This window comes from Cyprinus carpio, chromosome B4 (genome assembly GCF_018340385.1).
Source record: "Cyprinus carpio isolate SPL01 chromosome B4, ASM1834038v1, whole genome shotgun sequence".
In the NCBI taxonomy this organism is placed as follows: domain Eukaryota; kingdom Metazoa; phylum Chordata; class Actinopteri; order Cypriniformes; family Cyprinidae; genus Cyprinus; species Cyprinus carpio.
Genome location: NC_056600.1, coordinates 23149450 through 23168757, shown reverse-complemented (window position 1 = coordinate 23168757; position 19308 = coordinate 23149450). Strand labels below are relative to the sequence as shown.

At 36.9% G+C, this 19308-nt stretch overlaps 1 protein-coding gene across 1 annotated transcript; it reads left to right on the top strand.

The window, feature by feature from the left end:
• Positions 1-4205: 4205 nt before the first annotated feature.
• LOC109046480 (gastrula zinc finger protein XlCGF57.1-like) lies at positions 4206-15154 on the top strand. Its single transcript, XM_019064229.2, has 3 exons — positions 4206-4298; positions 4873-5017; positions 13134-15154. Exons 2-3 carry the CDS (start codon positions 4933-4935, stop codon positions 14780-14782), a joined length of 1734 nt encoding a protein of 577 aa, XP_018919774.2. The 5' UTR covers positions 4206-4298; positions 4873-4932; the 3' UTR covers positions 14783-15154.
• The last annotated feature ends 4154 nt before the right edge of the window (positions 15155-19308 follow it).

Sequence of the window (19308 nt, the reverse complement as noted above, 5' to 3'; positions counted from 1 at the left end):
TAAATTTAGTTATATTTTGTGTGGGTTTGTTTTCGAAAAGTGTTCTTCTCTGTCTTGGTAAATCCTTCAGGATATTGTAAGAAACTTGTAAGAAAATATTTGATGGTAAATAACAGGATCCATATGAGTATTGAAAAAGGCACAACTATCAAACTCCGTAAAACGAATGAATGAATGAACTCTTATGAGTTTGCGCACGATTTTCCTTTCGCCTTTTTTTTTCTTTCTACATAGTTTTTTTTACATCCGTCCACAGATTTAATTTAAGTTTAACCTATTTATATTGGTTAATGTATTTATATCTATAATATACCTATTTAAGTTGATGATTACATAAATAAATAATTAAATCAATTAATAATTAATAAATATTTATTTATTTGCCCATTACTGTACATAAGCTACTGTACACTCACAAAGCATTTTTTTCTTTTTCTTTTTTGGAATGAAAATTTGAAAAAGGAAAATATGATTTTTTCCCAAATATAAAAATTGGCACAAAACTTTTTTTTTTGTTTTTTTTATTGTTATATGTATAATTTTGATATGGTAAAGTACACAGTAAAACAACACAACGTTCTTTCAAGACCAAGGGGATAAAAACCCAAAGAAATGAAATGAAAACAAGAATAAGTTCTGTGTTTTGTTTCCAGAGCCCTCGTCAAACATTTTTATTTATTTATTTTTTGTTGTAAAAACTGTCGTTCATCTTTCAAAACCGCGGGAAGAGTGGAGGCAAAATGTGAGTAGTTAGCAGCGGAAAGGTGGTAAACTTTATGGTTTATGGTGGTAAAATTATTTCTGTCCCTTCACTTTCGTGGCACTGATCTTGAGGATGAGAGGGGTGTCAAGGTGCCAAAAAATAACACTGACCATTTGAGGTCAATGGTAAAGACAACCCCAAAGTCCCTCACAAGATCCAGAAACCCTTCAAAGTCCAAGAAACTCAAATCCCCTCTGCCTCTCCAATTTGCTGCACAGTACCTTTTCCAGCTTGAAGTGACAAAAACACCTTGCCAATTGTAAGCATAAAGATGTTTTAAACCTGTGAAGGAAAAGAAGAGATTAATGGACTAGTTTTCTGCATGTTCGCACAAAACGCACGGATAGCTGCTCCTTGGTGTGCAAAACAGATACCCACAAAATAATCTCAAAATGTCTGTTGCATAAATTTGGTTTCTCTGTGACCTTTTTAACCTGTATTAGTGGGGGGAGTATAATTTCCACAGGTGCAATATTAGTGCTGTGATAATCACACTCCCCCCACCAAACCTGTCCTGTTGAAGCTACAGTCAAATGTTTTTGCACACACAGTCTGTAGGGCAAGATGTGACATCAGCATAAATTTGGTTTCTCTGTGACCTTGTTAACCTGTATTGGGGGTGTACTCTGGAATGTATGTACTAAGGCTACGTAGCTTTGAAAAATTAACAGTCTACAAAATTTTTTTAGTAAATCGCTAGTTATTCTATATTATCCTCAAATACCTCAATCTCTTTGTTCACTTGTTTTTATTAAATTAATACTTTCTATATTATCCTCAACGTTTTTTGTGAATAAGTTTATCAATATTTAACATCATAATAGTGTTCTTTAATGTTTTACCAGGACATTTGTTTTGAAATTTTAAAGTTTTCACTTGTGGTGTTCCCGGTCAAAAAAATGTCCGGCCTACAGAAATTGCTTAAAAATCTCCCATTATGCTACATTATCATCAAATATTGGATTCTATCTTTTTGTCAACTTGTTTGCTTTCATTTAGGACTGGTTTTGTATTTATTTTTTGGTCATGTTGTTTGAATGCCCCATTAATCGTAAAGGAAATATGAAAATCCTCTTAACTTTAGCACTTACTATTCTAATTCTATTCTTAAAAAAAGAAAAAAAAATCTAACTACCTTTCTAATCTTATTGTATTCTATCTTTTTTCTTTTCATATATATAAAAAACTCTAACACTAGCTTGCTCTATTCTTTTTCTATCTGTTTTCTTTTTATTTATTATATTATTTAAAAGCCCTTGCGACGTGTACTGTTTAAGCTAACTGAGACTTGTTATAGCACTTATATATCATTGCTCTTTTGTTGGTTTTGATTGCTTCAATTGTCCTCATTTGTAAGTCGCTTGATAAAAGCGTCTGCTAAATGACTAAATGTAAATGTAGCCTAATAATAAATATTATTTTACGAGAACTAAATTCTAACTAAATTCATCCTAGTTTAACCAGAGGCGGACAGAGTACACAGCTTTATTACTTGAGTAAAAGTACAGATACCCCTTGCTAAATTTTACTCAAGTACAAGTAAAAGTACTACAGTCAGATGTCTACTTAAGTTAAAGTACTGAAGTACTTGTTTTTAAAAGTACTTGAGTATCAAGAGTACAAGAGTACATTTTTTAAATATTGCATTACTACTGCCACAGTGCTTACAGTTATTACAGTATTTAATATGTGTAAGGCTCCAACAAAATTAAGATAATTATTCCCTCACGAATAAATCTCTCAATTAGTAAAATCGTCTCTATTATTATGGACTACTAATAACAAGTACATTTTAGTATTTTTAATTAATCCCTGGTTCTGTAGGGTTCTATTTTAAGAAAGTAACACTGGCTGGGGATTTTTTTTTTTTTTTTTAAAAAAGACGCATTCTAATCTTGTTTCTTTCAACTGAATCTTGTTTTCTTGCCCCTGAGCAAGTTTCTGTTTGCTGACTTCAAAGAACCTAACGATCCTCTCAAAGCATCAATAGTAATACTGATAACTAATCCTAATTTAATCCACGAATAAAGAATTTTACCTGTAGATGATAATATTAATTTATTCATTTAATCTCCTGTCATTATTTTACAGGTGTTCTTCTGTTTAAAGATTTCCTCATTTGGCTGGTTTGAAAGGACCAAGTGTCAGCATTACAGGAAAGGCACAGATGGGTGAAAACTGGTGAATGACACAAGAGTCTTCCCTCTATATGCATTCAGCAGTGGTGTAGTTGAATGGGGCATATACATACCCAGTCCAACACACATGCAAGTGTGTGCACAACAAACAGGATATTTGACAAGGAAGAGCACTTAACACTTTCTTTACCAGAGGCAGAAGAAATACAACACAAGTATCAGAGATTAAACATTAACGTTTCTGAGTGTCCATGGAAAGTGCAAAACCAAACTAACTGGCTACTAGTTAATCCTGTTTGACTGTGTAGGTCTATGTCTACGTGCTGAACAAATTCTTGGTGAAACTGCAAATAATTCCCCAATCTAACTGGATTCAGTTTGTCAGTTGTCTAGTAATTTGCTTCAAGAATCGAGACCTGAATGCAGCATTCCCGGAAAATGCTTACAACTAAACACTAAAAACATTGTGCGTTAGCGGTTATGTAGCCTAATCTTTTCTCTGGCTTGTGGAACTAACTGATCACAGTTCGGGTGACTATTTTTAACACAATATAAATCTTTAAATTGTGCAAACACTTGATTTCTCTGGAGGCCTGTAGAAGTTTGTGCACCTCAGATTTGGTTTGTTTTCAGCTGCTGTGAAAGGTTACATTTTTAGCGTGCTTTATCAATTTATTGTAATCTCAAATCGCTTACATTGCCTTATGAATTTCTGCATCAACTCAGTTAGCCAAAAATAACCTGCAGGGAAGGTTCTGGGAACGTTCTCTTTAGGTTATAAAAAACAACCAATAGAGAACGTTCCCAGAACCTTCTTATTTGGTTCCCCCAAAAAATAACCAAACGGGAACGTTAGGGGAACGTTCTGTGTTAACTGGGATTTAATCCGTTACTACCCAGCTCTAATTGTAATGTAATATGCCCTATTGTTGTAGAAAACTAAGTACAGTATTTGGGGTAAAGTAATTTGTTTATGTTACTAAAATTGTTATATTATCACAGCAACTATAGAATTGCCACAACGAATTAATTCAAGCACTTTACTATAGTATGGTTCAAAAACACTATCGTATTTTACTATAAATTATTATATTTAAAAAAAAAAATCCATGTGGGCAACATTAATGTTCTGTCTTTAAGATAGAATCTCATATTCTTTAATTTGTAGTTCTTAATATTTTAAACACACCACTGGACAACATTTGCTTAAATTTGTATTTCACCAATAAATCAACTCTGAATTCCTCTGACATGTAAATTATTATTATTATTATTATTATTATTATTATTTTCGTTAAGACAGCAGCGTAATGACGAGACTCTTATGTTGGTGTTGTGATGTGACGTCATGAGACTGCGCCGCGCTCCTGTTTCGCTTGCGATTCGGCTGCAGAAAGGTTTGTGTGGTCTTTCAAGCATTTAAAGTGTTTGAATCATTGCAAAAAGTTGAGGAAATTTAACAGTTTTTTACACGCAACGTAAAATGGTGTAATTATGGATGAAGTAGCATTGTGATACTTTCTCTTAACATTAATAAACGGCACTCGTACGTGATTAACAGAAAAGCTGCGTCTCATTTCGGTCCCTAGGTAGTGACCACTGAGCTATAATAGAGAATATATAGAAGAGGGGTAGTGACTCCGTTTATCGTGAAGAGTTCGCTCACTGGCAAGTAGCTTTATGAAACGAAACATTTAACGTTAGGCTACTTCGCAAAAAATACAACAAACCAACGACGACTGTTACAAACCAGCAGTGGTTTTTCGTGAAAATGTAATCTATTAAACATAGCAAGTGTTAAATGGTTATGAAAATAAAACATGCTGATGTTTTTTTGTCTCATCATGGTGATTTAAGTCCATTAACTCTGACTCACTCAGCAGTGCAGTAACTAGGGAGCAGATTGAGACGCACCCAGAGATTTAGTTAGCTTTTATTTTTGGTTTTGTTAATTATTCTGATCTTAAACAGGACAGAGTGTCCAAACACACAGAAAAACTCAGCTGAGATCCGCTTGACACGGTTATAAAGATGGAGTTTATTAAAGAGGAGCGTGAAGACATAAGGATTGAAGAAGTGTTCAGTCTGAAACATGAAGATGCTGAGGAACTAACAGGTTGGTTTTCATTCTCACTTGATCCTTGATTAAAATATCCCTCTCTACTGGAATCAATGATATTTTTAAAGAATGTCATGAACATCCTAATTTAAGTTGGTTTATTTTTTTTTTATTAATTTCATTGGTCCTCATGCTGACCTGACGAATTCCGGGCAAAAAAACCCCCACAAAATGTTTTTGGCAAGTGACTTTATAAATCTTAAAAGAGCTAAAATGTCCTAAATGAGTGTAAAGAACAGGGAGAAAACTGGATTTGTGTCAGATCCACGTCATGAGCAACAGAGACTTTATGCCCATTCTATGACACGTCATATGATATTAATCAGATAATTAATGGCTAGATGACATTGGTATAACATTACAACTTGTATCTGCACAAAAGGACAGAAATGCCAGTGATGCCCATGTTTCAGCACACTGCCATGAAAGCACAAGGAAAGCAGACAATTTACTACAGATTTCACATTCTATAAAGTTCTCATTAAGGCATTCATGTTTATGGCGGATTTGTGCTATTGCTGTTGAGCAAATAGGATGGAAAAAAAGAACTGCAGCATTATTATAACATCAGTATTCTTTTAAAAAAGAAACATCTAAAAGCAATATGACCGTCTCACATAACTAGGGGTGTTCGGTTCCAGGGTTTTCGAAGTTGACTCTGATTCCCTCCATAAGAGTCGATGAAATAGAGCACGACTGTCCAGCTCACTCTAATTTAGCGGTGACATTACCTTTAAATGTGCTATGGATTTGCCACATTATAATGGTTAGGGGATGGTGCTATTGTCTTAAACAGCATTGATATTAAAAATACATTTACATTTAGTCATTTAGCAGATGCTTTTATCCAAAGCGACTTACAAATGAGGACAATGGAGGCAATTAAAATCAACAAGAGAGCAATGATATATAAGTGCTATAACAAGTCTCAGTTAGCCTAAACACAGTATACGTAGCAAGGGTTTTTAATTATAGGCTATAATAAATAAAAAGAAAATCGATAGAATAGAAAAAGAATAGAGCAAGCTAGTGTTGGAGGCCTTTTTTGCTTTTGTTAATTGTATAATAAATGAAAAGAAAACAAATAGAATACAAAAAGATTAGAAAAGCTAGTATTAGTGTTATTTTTTTAAGAAAACAAGCAGTAAACGAGTAAATGCATACGAATGCAAATGTATTGATTTGTTTATTATGTGAGTTTTAAGTGATTTAAGGTTAATGATTGAACACAAAAAGCCTAGGTTAACCATGGAAAACCAAAGTGTATTGCATTAAACATAACATTGCTTAACAAAGCATTGATTAATCTACAAAGCTGTCAAAAGAAGCATGTATAATTATTACAAACTAAATTTACTATGACTGTTATTTATTTCTAAAGTAACCTTCACGTAGGATAAAAGTATGGGGGAAAGTTGTTTCTGCGACAACTCCAGCTATCCGATGCACACGTGCACGGCCCGTTTCAAACAGCTGTGAATCATAGCCCACTCAAACGCATCTTATGTGAAAGCACAATGAGCCTGTGCTGCTGCTTCTGCACTACAAACGGATCCTCTCTTAATTTCGTTCACTCTTCTGCACTCAGTTGCCAGACACTATATAGAGATGACATCCACAATTTCAGAGTCGACTCTGAGTCTCAAGCTATATTTAGAGTCTAGGAATCGATTCTTTTTTGGAGTCGACTCCCCATCCCTACACATAACTCACTCAATATCGAGCATGAAACTGAACACTGGTAATATGCATTCAGCATGTTAATAAATGTTAACATCCCAACGCATCCTATATTAGATTAATCAGATACTCCATCACTGTTGCACATCCCTACTTAAGAAATATCTGCATACACACAAAACCACCGGAACCAAGTCAAAACGATGTAGTATAAATGCCAGACCAGCTGTCATTCTGCCACAGAGACGTACTAAAAACAGAAGATTTGTGCGCTGTATACATACCCAACACAACAAGAAGAAAAGCTAGTTAAGTTAGTAAAGCTAATAGGCTCAGTAGCTTCTGCAGCATGAACACAAGCATGTAGTCCGCCATTGTTGTAGGTTTTGTCACTTTAAACTACGCAAAAACTTGGTAAAGCTTCCGTCCACGCATGGTATGCAAATCAAGCAACAACAAAAGAAGAAGAGTTCGACCAATCAGAGTGCTGGGTTTATTCCCCAAACAGCAAGCAGGAGGATTGACAAATGCGTACAGCCTGTCGTTAAAAAGAGTGTTGTTTGTGTGTGTCTTCCTTTTGTGATCCGATGTGGCTTTTTATCACAGAATGAGGTGGTGAATATATAAATATAAATATTTTAAGGATGTTGATTAGCAATGTATTATAATACATAATTATTATAAAAAATACTGAAGTACTATATGTGTGGTTTCACTTGTGGTTATCATGAATTAAATGTATGCTACTATGGAGCATAATTAATTTGTTAATTTTAATAAAATGTAAATATTCAGAATAATTCAGTCACCAATAAAATGACCTTGTTACCATTTTTACAGATGTTACTGTTTTTGATAATGAATGTAAATTCACATCTGCATCCTAACTCAAGCTACTACAACAGTTAACTCAAGCCACTGTCAGATGAGCATCTCTAAGGAAGAAGAAAATGTAATATTAATATTGCAGCCTGCACTGCAATCTGTGCTGAAGATGCATGTCATCAAAGTCAGACAACACATACCTGTTTCAGGATTTGAAACAATCTCTCATGCAGAAACTAAGAAATTCATTTTCCTATTAAGATATTTATTTTGTTCCGGAAAAATAAAATAATTCAAATATGTGACATGTTTGTCATGTTCTGACCGTAAAGAATAGTTTAAAATCACAATCAATGATTTGGATTGTACAACTTTCACTTAGGATCAAAAATCTGGCCTTTAAACTTGAAAGAAATCAAGCTTTTTTATTGTATGTTTGTGATAATTACCGATATCGACTGATTTGGAAAAAATTAAATAATCGTGAATTTTTTTTTTTTTCATATTGACCAGCCCGACTTGCATTTTGCACATTATGCAATTACAATTTTGATATTGGTCATTGTGGAGCTTCAGGTAATAATGTAGCTATCTAGGTTTATATGAACCCCAAGACCCGTGTCCTGTCCAGTTCTGTCTCATCCCGTCACACTGGTGGTACTCAAAAGATTTTTCCAAGGTTGGCAGGTCTGAATTATGTGAAGACCTTATGTTAGGATTGTTAAAAGTTCACTCTTTTTATTTAAGTCTATTAAATGTTAAAAATCATGGCTGTAATGTTGGATGGCTATAATTAATGGCTAAAATTGGAAAGAAAACTTATTTAATTGAAACATCAGTTGCAGTATTGGTTTTAATGATGATGTTATTAGTTTTGGGTTTGTTACTTAGAAAAAAGATGTCTTGAAACATATTATATATATATATATATATATATATATATATATATATATATATATATATATAATAAATATATTTATGCACACACAGTCATGGCCAAAAATATCGGCACCCTTGGTAAATATGATCAAAGAAGCCAATGAAAATTAATCTGCATTATTAATTATTTTAATCTTTTATTAAGAAAATAACAAAAATCGAACCTTTCATTGGATAATAAGAATTTAAAATGGGGGGAAATATCAGTATGAAATGTTTTTCTCTAATACACATTGGCCACAATTAACGGCACCCTTTTATTGAATTCTTTTTGAAACCTCCATTTGCCAGTTTAATAGCTCTAAATGTTCTCCTATAATGCCTAATGAGATTAGAGAACACCTGACAAGAGATCAGAGACCATTCCTTCATCCAGAATCACTTCAGACCCTTTAGATTCCCAGCTCCATGTTGGTGCTTCTCCTCTTCAGTTCACCACACTCTATTTTCTATAGGGTTCAGGTCAGAGGACTGGAATGGCCATAGCAGAAGCTTGGTTTTGTGCTCAGTGACCCATTTTTGTGTTGTTTTTGAGGTTTGTGGTTGGATTATTGTACGGTTGGAAGTCAGTCACTTGTTGATTTTTTTTTTTTTTTTTTATCTGTTGGTATTTGATAGAATCCATGATGCCATGTATCTGAACAAGATGTCCAGGACCTCCAGCAGAAATATAGGGCCACAACATCAAAAATACACCAGTATATTTCATAGTACACATGGGGTACTTTTTATCCCTGTGTTCACCAAACCCATCGTGAGTGTTTGCTGCTAAAAAGCTAATTATTTTTGTTTCATCTGACCATAGAAGCCATTCTGAATATGCTGGAGTTTGTTTTTGGATGAGCTGGGAGAATTTTTCTTGAAACCCTTCCATACAACATGTGGTGATGTAGGTGCTGTTTGACAATTTTTTTTTTTTTAAAGGGGTCATATGATGCTACATGCACTTTTACAAGTAGTTTTAACTGAAATGTGTGTTGGCAGTGTGTGTACACAACCAACCTATAATGATAAAAATCCCCCCAGTGTTTTTTTAAAATCTTTTTCCCCTTTCTCAAATCGGGCCGATCTCAGATGCCTGTCTGTGTGATGTAACAAAAACAGGCCCCTCCCATGATAGTTTGATTGACAGTAGTGTTTCAGTACAGACTAGAATGGTGTCTTATCTTAGACATGCCCTGAGTGAGCTGTCATCAGTCCACCATTGTTTCACCACCGGAGCAGATGTTTTTTACACTACCATTGAGAAATTTTAACCAAACTATGTTACAGACTTTTCATTAAGACCCTAAAGAATCATATCAACTTGTGGAAAATGGGCATCCGATGACCCCTTTAAGGTTTTCTGACCTGAGACTCAATTTTTTCTGCGGTTCTCCAGCTGTGGTCCTTGGAGAGTCTTTAGCCACTCACTCATTGTGCATTGGGACGATATAGACACATGTCCTCTTCCAGGCAGTTTCGTAACATTTTCTGTTGATTAGAAATTCTTAATTATTGACCTGATGGTGGAAATGGGAATTTTCACTGCTCCAGTTCTTTTCTTAAAGCCACTTCACTAATTTGTGAAGTTCAGTTATCTGCTGCACATCAGAAATAGGGAATTTGGGCTTTGTTTTCCCTCATATTTATATTTCTGTGAAACAGGAAGCCATGGCTGGATAATTTCATGTTCATAAACACCCTGGAGTGCTCAAAATTGTAAATATGAATGGAAATATACTTCTGAGATATTCTACTCATAACAATTTCTAGGGGTGCCAATAATTGTGTCCAACATGTATTTGAGAAAAGCATTTATTTCATAATGATATTTCCCCCCATTTTAAATTCTTATCCAGTGAAAGGTTAGATTTTTGTGAATTTTTAAAATAAAAGATCAAAAGGATTAACAATGCAGAATAATTTTTATAGCCTTCTTTGATTATATTTACCAAGGGTGCCAATATTTTTGGCCATGACTCTTTTTGTGTGTGTGTGTGTGTGTGTGTGTGTATGTATATATATATATATATATATATATATATATATATATATATATATATATATATATATATGGACATGTAATAAACTCTTTGGAAATATAATAGGTTACAGATTACAAGTTACCATATTTAAAATATACTAAGTAGTGTAACAATTTAAGGTACTTTAATAATGTAACTGATTGCTTTTGATTACTTTTCTTCTATTGAATTTGTTCAACTGTTGTTCATTTTAAAAAATAGTTTAACCAGGCAGGGTTGATCATTTTAAAATCCTTCATCACTTGAATTAAGATTATAATAATTTAATTTTAAATCAGTGGTACTCCCCAACACTGATTCTATCTGAGAAATACTTTATTAAGCCTTTTCTTTTAAAGGTGCAATGAGAGATTTTTCAAAAAAAGCTGCTGGACATTGTTGATACTTGAAATCAACCCAAACAAACACAACCCTCTTTTCATTGCTCCACCTCCAAAAGCGCCCTGCTCCGAGTCACTCTTGAACCCTGATCGCCGGTATGCGAGATGAATGCACTAACAGTGATGCTAAACACCACATTCTCTATCAGTTGTCAGCGCACCTCTTGACATCAGGGATTTACCTGCACAAATCTCACTATCTGGCCTCCGTTACACACGGAATGCAAGAGTGGATGTCTGTTTATCATAGCAGATGCACAACAAAATAATGCTTCACGAAAAATAAAGTGCAGATGATGAACGAATGCAAGGAAGCACAAAATTGAGTGCAGTAAATAACAATAAATACAAGATTTACTTGTTTGTCACCAGCAACACTTAAAACCAGTTTTACTCACGTATGGAGTAGAATTTCCAGTAAGATTTTTCTTTTACGTTGTCTCATCTCTCTTGCTGCATTCTTTCATCAAATCTTCCTCTTGCTTTTCCTCTCTCCTCCACCATCATATAAGTTTTATTTATATAGTGTTTTCCCAGGCTCAAGGACGCTTTACAATGTACATGCAACAAGGAAAAAAATAACACCGCAGAGGTAGACAATGCCCCCTAATGCTGATTGGCTGCACGTTTGTTGCTGTGTTGGTCCCGGGTAAACAAACAGTGTTTATCAAACATTGCTTATTGCACTTTTAATTTTCAGTTACTGTGCAAATCAAGAAATGCGACAAACTGTTTGAATGCTGAATGAAGGATGACCAACCACCGCAGCGTGAAGAAGTGTTTGTGAACTTGAATTTAGCGACTTAAATATTCATCTGTACTTCACAATAAACTAGGGAACAGCTTTAGAACATTTGGAATATAGTGTACAAAAAATACATGGTGCTTTGTTTTTTTTGCCTTTTTGTTGGGCTTAACAATAACACAGTATAGTATACGCACAATATTGGATTTGGATCCGTCAGAAAAGGGTAGTATCGGATATGAATACTAAGTATGCAGGATGATGGACAACAGTGGAGTCAAAAGAAAATGGTGATGGGTGAAAAGACCAAGGTGTAGCCGAGGAATCCGACCACCTAGGCTGAGCTCATGAGTGGGAAGCTGAGTGTAGCCAGTATAAGAGAGGAACCAGGGAGCTGGATGGATGACTTTCAATGGCTGGGCAACAGGAATCAGGATGCTGAGCCAAACCAACAGAGAAGAAAGACTGGGTGGTACCAGCAGAGATAAACAAAAAACAAAACAAAAAAAAAGCAAAGAGGCTGAGCGAGGTCAGTGGGGATGAAGCCGGGGGTGGTCTATTCTAGAGTGTGTAGAGTGCTGGCTTTGTGACCACTGGATTTGGGAGGACTGGGAACATAGAGACTACCAGATTGGGGTCAGTGGACTAAGGCCAAGGGGTTCTGGAAGGGCAGTAGTGGACTGGACTTTCTTGGGAGACTAGATTGATAAAAGCAGGGTCCTCCTTTATGTCACCCACAATGAAACAATGTACATTTGGTGCTTGCTCACCACTAAGGAAGTTGAAATCATGTAATTAAAATAAAATGATCAACAAAAGTACACGTTTAACAGTTCTGTCCTTGATTTTTTTTTTTCTTTGTCAAATTTGTGTGCTGCCATCTTGACTTGATTTTTCATTTTCTTCATAGATTATTACACAAATTCAGTAATATATTTTTTTGGTTGTTGTGTTTTTTTGTAAAATGTTGAAAATATAACTTTGGCATAACATTGATAATGATAATGTCCCTCATGGTCAGCATGTACTCGGAGAAAAGCAGAGGACCTAATACTGAGCCCTGATGCACTCAATACTTGTTTGATGAAATATCTATTTGTTTACACAAAGTATTAGTAGTTGGATAGATTTAAGACCTAAACTGCGCTAGTGCTTATTGACAAATTTAAATAAAATTTGAAACATGAATGGCAGATTCAGGATTGGTCTATAATGGTGGTTTTCAATCCTAGTCCTGTGGACCCACCGTTTTCCACCGCACGTCTCACTTATCTGATACAGAGTTCATGGAGCTCTCACCTAATGAGCTGGTGATCTGAATCAGGTGTGTTAAAATGGAGACATAACAAAATGAGAGGAGTAGTGGGTCCCTAAGCCCAGGAGTGACTGGTCTATAATATCCCAGTTTTGTTGGAAAATGTTCGTTTTGATGTTTTAATACTTTATCTTGGTTTTGATGTCTGTTGCTTTAAGCCATTAAAGTCCCACTAACCTGTATTTGTCTTTTTTCACTTTAGACCTGATGGCGCTGAAAGAAGAGAGGCGAGAACTGACACAGATAGAAGAGAAAGATCAATATGAGGGACTTGACTTCATGACTGTGGAAACAACTTCATCACCAAAAAAAGTTCAGAAGACCAAATCTAAGAGTTACTCAACCTGCCATCAGTGTGGAAAGAGTTTCAAGAAAAAACAAAACCTTCAAATCCACATCAATGTTCACGAATGCCATCAGTGTGAAAAGACATTCGTATGTAAAGAAAGCTTTAAACGCCACATGAAAAGTCACACTGGAATGAAGCCTTTCATATGCCAACTGTGTGGAGCATGTTTAGCACATAAACAAAGCCTTAATGCCCACATGAAACGTCACTCTGGAGAGAAGGCATTCACATGTGATCAGTGTGGAATGAGTTTCATACATAAAGTATCCTTTGATTACCACACGAAGAGAGAACACTCAGGAGGGAATGGTTTTACATGTAAACGGTGTGGAGAGAGTTTCACTTGTAAAGGAAACCTCAGAACACATATGAGACTTCACACCGGAGAGAATCCTTTCACCTGCAATGTGTGTGGGAAAAGCTTTACATATAAATCACCCTTTGATACCCACATGAGAATCCACACTGGAGACAGGCCTTTTACCTGCAAACTGTGTGGGAAGAGCTTCTCACGCAAAGGATCCCTTCAGATTCACTTGGTCGTTCACACTGGAGAGAAGCGCTTTCCATGTGATCAGTGTGGAAAGTGTTACAGACATAAAACAACCCTTTATTCACACATGAAAAGTCACACTGGAGAGAGTCCTTACATCTGCAGATTTTGTGGGAAGAGCTTCTCAAGTAAATCAACCCTTAATGGCCACATGAGATATCACACAGAAGAGAAGCCCTTCAGTTGCAAACTGTGTGGGAAGAGTTTCACACAAAATGGAACTCTTAAGATTCACATGGCAACTCACACAGGAGAGAAGCCTTTTGTTTGTGCTCAGTGTGGAAAATGTTATGCGCAAGAAACAAACCTTGCTTATCACATGGGGCTTCACTCAAAGGAGTTTAAATGTCATCAGTGTGGACAGATATTCCCAGACAAGAGACACCTTACCTGGCATGAAAGAATTCATTCTCGAAAGATTTTCACTTGCAATGACTGTGGAAAGAGTTTCAAATATAAAGGAAAGTTTAATGTTCACATGAGAATCCACACTGGAGAGAAACCCTTCACCTGCACTCACTGTGGAAAGAGTTTCAATCAGAAAATAACCCTTCAGATTCACACGAGGCTTCACACTGGAGAGAAACCTTTCACGTGTCATCAGTGTAAGAGAAGCTTCACATATAAAAGAGACCTGACACGTCATTTGCAAACACATGGAAAGAAACGGCAGTGCTCTGCGAGTGGAAAGAGGCCTAGAAAAAGGAGCAGTTTGAAAAATCAAAAGCACATTCGCTCTGGCGGAAGCCAGTTAAATTGTGATCAGTGTAATAAAACATTTCTTTTGCCATCACACTTAAAGATACACCTGAAAAGTCATGAAAATGTGAAACCATATTTTTGTTCTTCATGTGGAAAGCATTTTAAATGGCTCAGTAGTTTAAAATGGCACCAGAAAATACGCATCTGTGTGAAACTAAAGCTCCGTTCACACCACAGCCAAAAGTGACCCATATCTGATCATCCACCCTCGTGACTATTTGCATTTTTCTTCTCTAGATAGACACTTCTGCAATTTTAAACTGCTCTGTATATGACCATCTGTTTTGCTATAATTCAGTTGTTTTGTATAATTCAGTATAATTCAATTTTGGTTTGTCGCAGGACACACCTTTGTGAATATGAAATTCATCTTTGAAACTTTATAGATACTTACATTGAGAATCTACTACTGATTCCTTGTTTTAATTTATTGTATAAAAAATAATGGCCATTGTCAAAGTCAGTAATTTGTGTCGGTGTAGCTGCCACTAATGACCTTAATATATTAATTACGATAAAAAGAATGTTCACGCTTCATAATGTAATAATGTAAAGGAAATGGAGCTGAGGTTTGTGTCATTTGAACCAGATACTGAAGCAGTCACTTGGTTTTCAGGCGAATGACGCTTCGGACATCATAGATCACGTGATTTTGGCGAAACGAATCAAGCTCCGATACAGCGCTTCAATGTGAAATGTTGTTTTTTTTTTATACAAGCTTCGGTGTTGAACGTAACATCAATAATTGTTAGATTAATTATGAAACTCAATTATGAAGGTTTCCACCTGGTCACTTCATGAATTTTCTCTGATCGGATAGCTCTCTGATTTTTTAAAACTGTTCCATTTACACTTGGCCATAAATGTGTCTTCGCAAAATGGATATATATACGATCTTCAGTTCCCATACTATATGCAAATTTAATGGATTTCATGACAATGAAAGCAACAGATATGCGCTGCATTTATTCATAATCAGCTAATTTCAAAATCAAAGACCTCAATAGGAGAGAGCGTGGCATCAGCACTAGTAAGATTATTTAATCTCACTACTTAAAATGAAAATGATTGTGTGTTAAGTATCTGCAAGCGCATTTACAGTTTCATTTGTGGCGGCTTGCTGAAGAGATACTCCTATGATGCATTTTGCATTAGCACTTTTGTATCATAGCCTATAAAATGCTCTTTATTATTTTGTTATTCTTTAACATTTTGGGAGGAGTAAAATTTACATATGTTTTTACCAAACAGATGCATTTTCACTTGTCCAGTTTTGTCTGGAATGTGGTCCAGACCACCTCCTGAGGGTTTGGGCAATCGTATCAGTCTCAGAAGCATGTTGGAGGGCATTTACACCTGGTCTTTTCACGATTGGATAGCTATCCAATCAGTGAAAACATATGAGGTGGCCAGGTGTAAACAGGCCCTGACAGTGTAAATGCAGCCTAATTGATAATTTCTGAATATTATCTGTTTTTTAAATCCCAACTGAGCAGGCCAAAGGTGACAATGGCAGGGAATACAAACTCAGGTGACTGTAGTGGAAGAAAAACCTTGAGAGAAACCAGCCTTAGTTGGGCGACCAGTTCTCATCTGGCCTCAATGAGCAAACACCTGCAGTTTAAAATTCAAGACTGCATCACAAAAAATTGTTCCGCAAGTCAATATCTTACATTATACCGAACAAAATATCTTACAAGCCAGTGTCAAAATAGACTTAAGTGATTCAGAGTCAATTCAGAGTAACAGAAATACAGCAGCAATATGTCTGTGTTGGCTGAATATGGCTAGGAGCTTCTACAGTTGCAGATAATACCTAAAAATGGTAGTTATTAAACTTAAGGCAGGGTAGGTGATTTGGTTCAAAAAATTTGTTATGCTGGTTGAAAGTCTCTTCACATCCTGATAGCAAGCACTACGTTAAGTGGTCTGAATTTATTTATATTGTCTGTGGAAGGCATAAGACCATATAATGTCCGTCCAATCAAAAATGACCGGGTCTGAATATTACAATAGGCTGTCATGCCTCCCTGTCAAATTATGTATTTACATACCTCTGTGCACCCTGTTTGCGCGCAGACATGATGATTAACATGTTCCAGCAAGAATGAAAGGCGCTATTATTGTAATATTATGTGCTTTGTAGCATACCCTTGTGAAAAAGAATTGTGCTTAATTGCAGTAAAAGTGTAGTTTTTGTGTACTTCAATTATTAAAAGTATACTTTTTAAAAAGTGCACTTGCAGACAATATATTAAAGGCCACTTAAGTGCACTTTATAATAATGTCTAATCAAGTATTACTTAAACATACATTTTACATAATTATGATTTTACTGTGTTTTAAATAAGTCCACTTATTTTGATATATTTATCAGTGTACTAAAGCACATGTAAAATAGTTAATTTTAATTTCAACTTAACTGTGTTCTCCAAAATTACATTTGTTAATGTATTTTAAATGTATTTAGTCTATAATATATACTATGTGCATTATTGCACTTGAAATGTATGTTTCCTTCTAAACTTAAATACACTTTCTTGTACAGTATACTCCAATAAAACTTATTGTTGAAATTTTCATCACCAGCTCTTGTACTTATATGACTTGTATCACGGCAGAACTCAAGTACATATGGAGGGAGGGGTTTTAGCAGACCAATCACAGCACTTGCGGTCCGCGTCTAATTGACGCACTGATAGAGTTTTGGGGAGGTGCACGTCAGGCTACGGCGTAGGCTACGGTTTAGAATGTGCGTCTATGCATAGGCAACGGCATAGGTTCGACGCAGAACTGTAAATCAGCCTTAAGGATTAGCGCCTCTCGCAGCTCTTTGATCTGCTATTGCTGGTTTTACTATACTTTGTCAGTCTGTCCCTGCTGTACTTGTGGTTTCTCTTCTTTAATGAAGTTGGCCCCATCTTCCCTGCTCTCGCGTTTCTCCCTTCCCAGTTACCTCGGAGAAGAATCAGCGAACTTGCGGGTTTGAGCGATCAAGCTTGAGTGAATTTATGCCGGCACAGCCCCCGCATTTCACTCTCCATGCAGCTCTTTGATCTGCCAGAGTGGGCAGCACTTTTGATCTGCAGGTGTGTTTAAACATAAGAATCATCAATACCCCCTTCTAGTGAATGGTTTGATCTTCCTAGGCTTATTGAAAGAAAAGGCTGTCACTATTATTATCACTGACAGTTTCAGACTTTGGACGCGTCTGGGGGTTGACTGCTCTTGCTTCAAAAGCATTGAGTCTAGCGCCCCGAATGGCTTCTGTCATGCCTCCAAGCACCCCGTTCAGCTCTGGGTGCCAATGCCAATGTGTTTGTGGAAAATACTGTTGTGAACTCTGGGCCCATTCAAATAGCGCCCACACAAAAGATTGCTGTTATGGCAAGAGAGATAAAAACAAACATTTTCAAAAGAGAGAAAATTTCCTTTTCCTCTTATCACTAGCATCAGGTCCTCACTAGGTGGCCTGTAGCTCGAACCAATCAAACCCCTCATCGCACAGCCCGAGGCCTGGCAGGCCATCCCCGGAGTGTTGAACTGGGTTTTGGGGATAGTAAAACGAGGTTTTTAGACTTTGACTCGCTCGAAGACCCCCGTGATTCAGTGGTGTGGTTTCCAACTCGGTTCAGAGCAAGGACACACACGTCATGTGCATCAAGGTGATGAATTTGCTGGCGAAAGGAGCCATAAAAAAATGGTTTGCCCATCTTAGAGCGAGTCAGGTTTCAATAGTTGATACTTCCTTGTTTCCAAAAAAAAAAAAAAAGCATGCAAGGTTATCTACTCCAATTTGTTCGAGAACCCCCGCATTTCTGCAGTGTGACCCCCACCTTAGTAGGGAACACGAACGCTCGCATTCCACGTTCTGAGGTGGCCGTATTGCTGGCGAAATGGGCCACAGAATTTGTCCCGCCAGCTCAGAGCGAGTCAGGCTTTTACAACCGTTACTTCCTCGTCCCCAAAAAGGATGGCGGCCTTAGGACCATCCTCGTTTTTAGGCTTTTGAACCGCACCCAAGTAAAGGGTGCGCTTACTTTCACATTCAGATAGCCCCCCGCCACAGGTGCTACTTGAGATTCGTCTTTGAGGGAGTGGCATATCAATATACGGTCCTGCCATTTGGGCTGTCTCTGACCCCATGCACTTTCACAAAGTGCACAGATGCAGCTCTCTCCCCCCTCTCAGACAGATGGGAATCTGCATTCTGAATTACCTGGACGACTGGCTTGTCTTAGCCTAGTCAGAGACCACAGATCCTTCCTCCTCAACCACTTAGAGTGCTTGGGGCTCAGGGTCAATTATGCCAAAAGCTTGATGATTCCCAGCCAACGAATCTCATTTCTGGGGCTGTCTTCAACTCAACCCAAATGTTTGGTTTGGTTTGGGTTGAGGGTGTATTGTGTATACAGTTTCTGATGACCGCCTTCACGATTGGCACATCCCTTCCTTCACAGTGTTTCAGAGGATGCTGGGCCTTATGGGCTCTCCATCGCCAGTACTGCAGTTAGGCCTCCTTCGGATGCGGCCTCTTCAACACTGGCTAAAACCCCTGGTTCCATCCTGAGCTTGGCTTCACGGATGCTTTTGTATCAAGGATGATCAAGCCTGTGTCACAGCCCTTTCCCCTCGGAAGGACCCTTAGTGGTTCAAACAGGGCGTACCCCTGGGGATGATGCACAAAAGAAAGGTCATCTTCACAGATGCGTC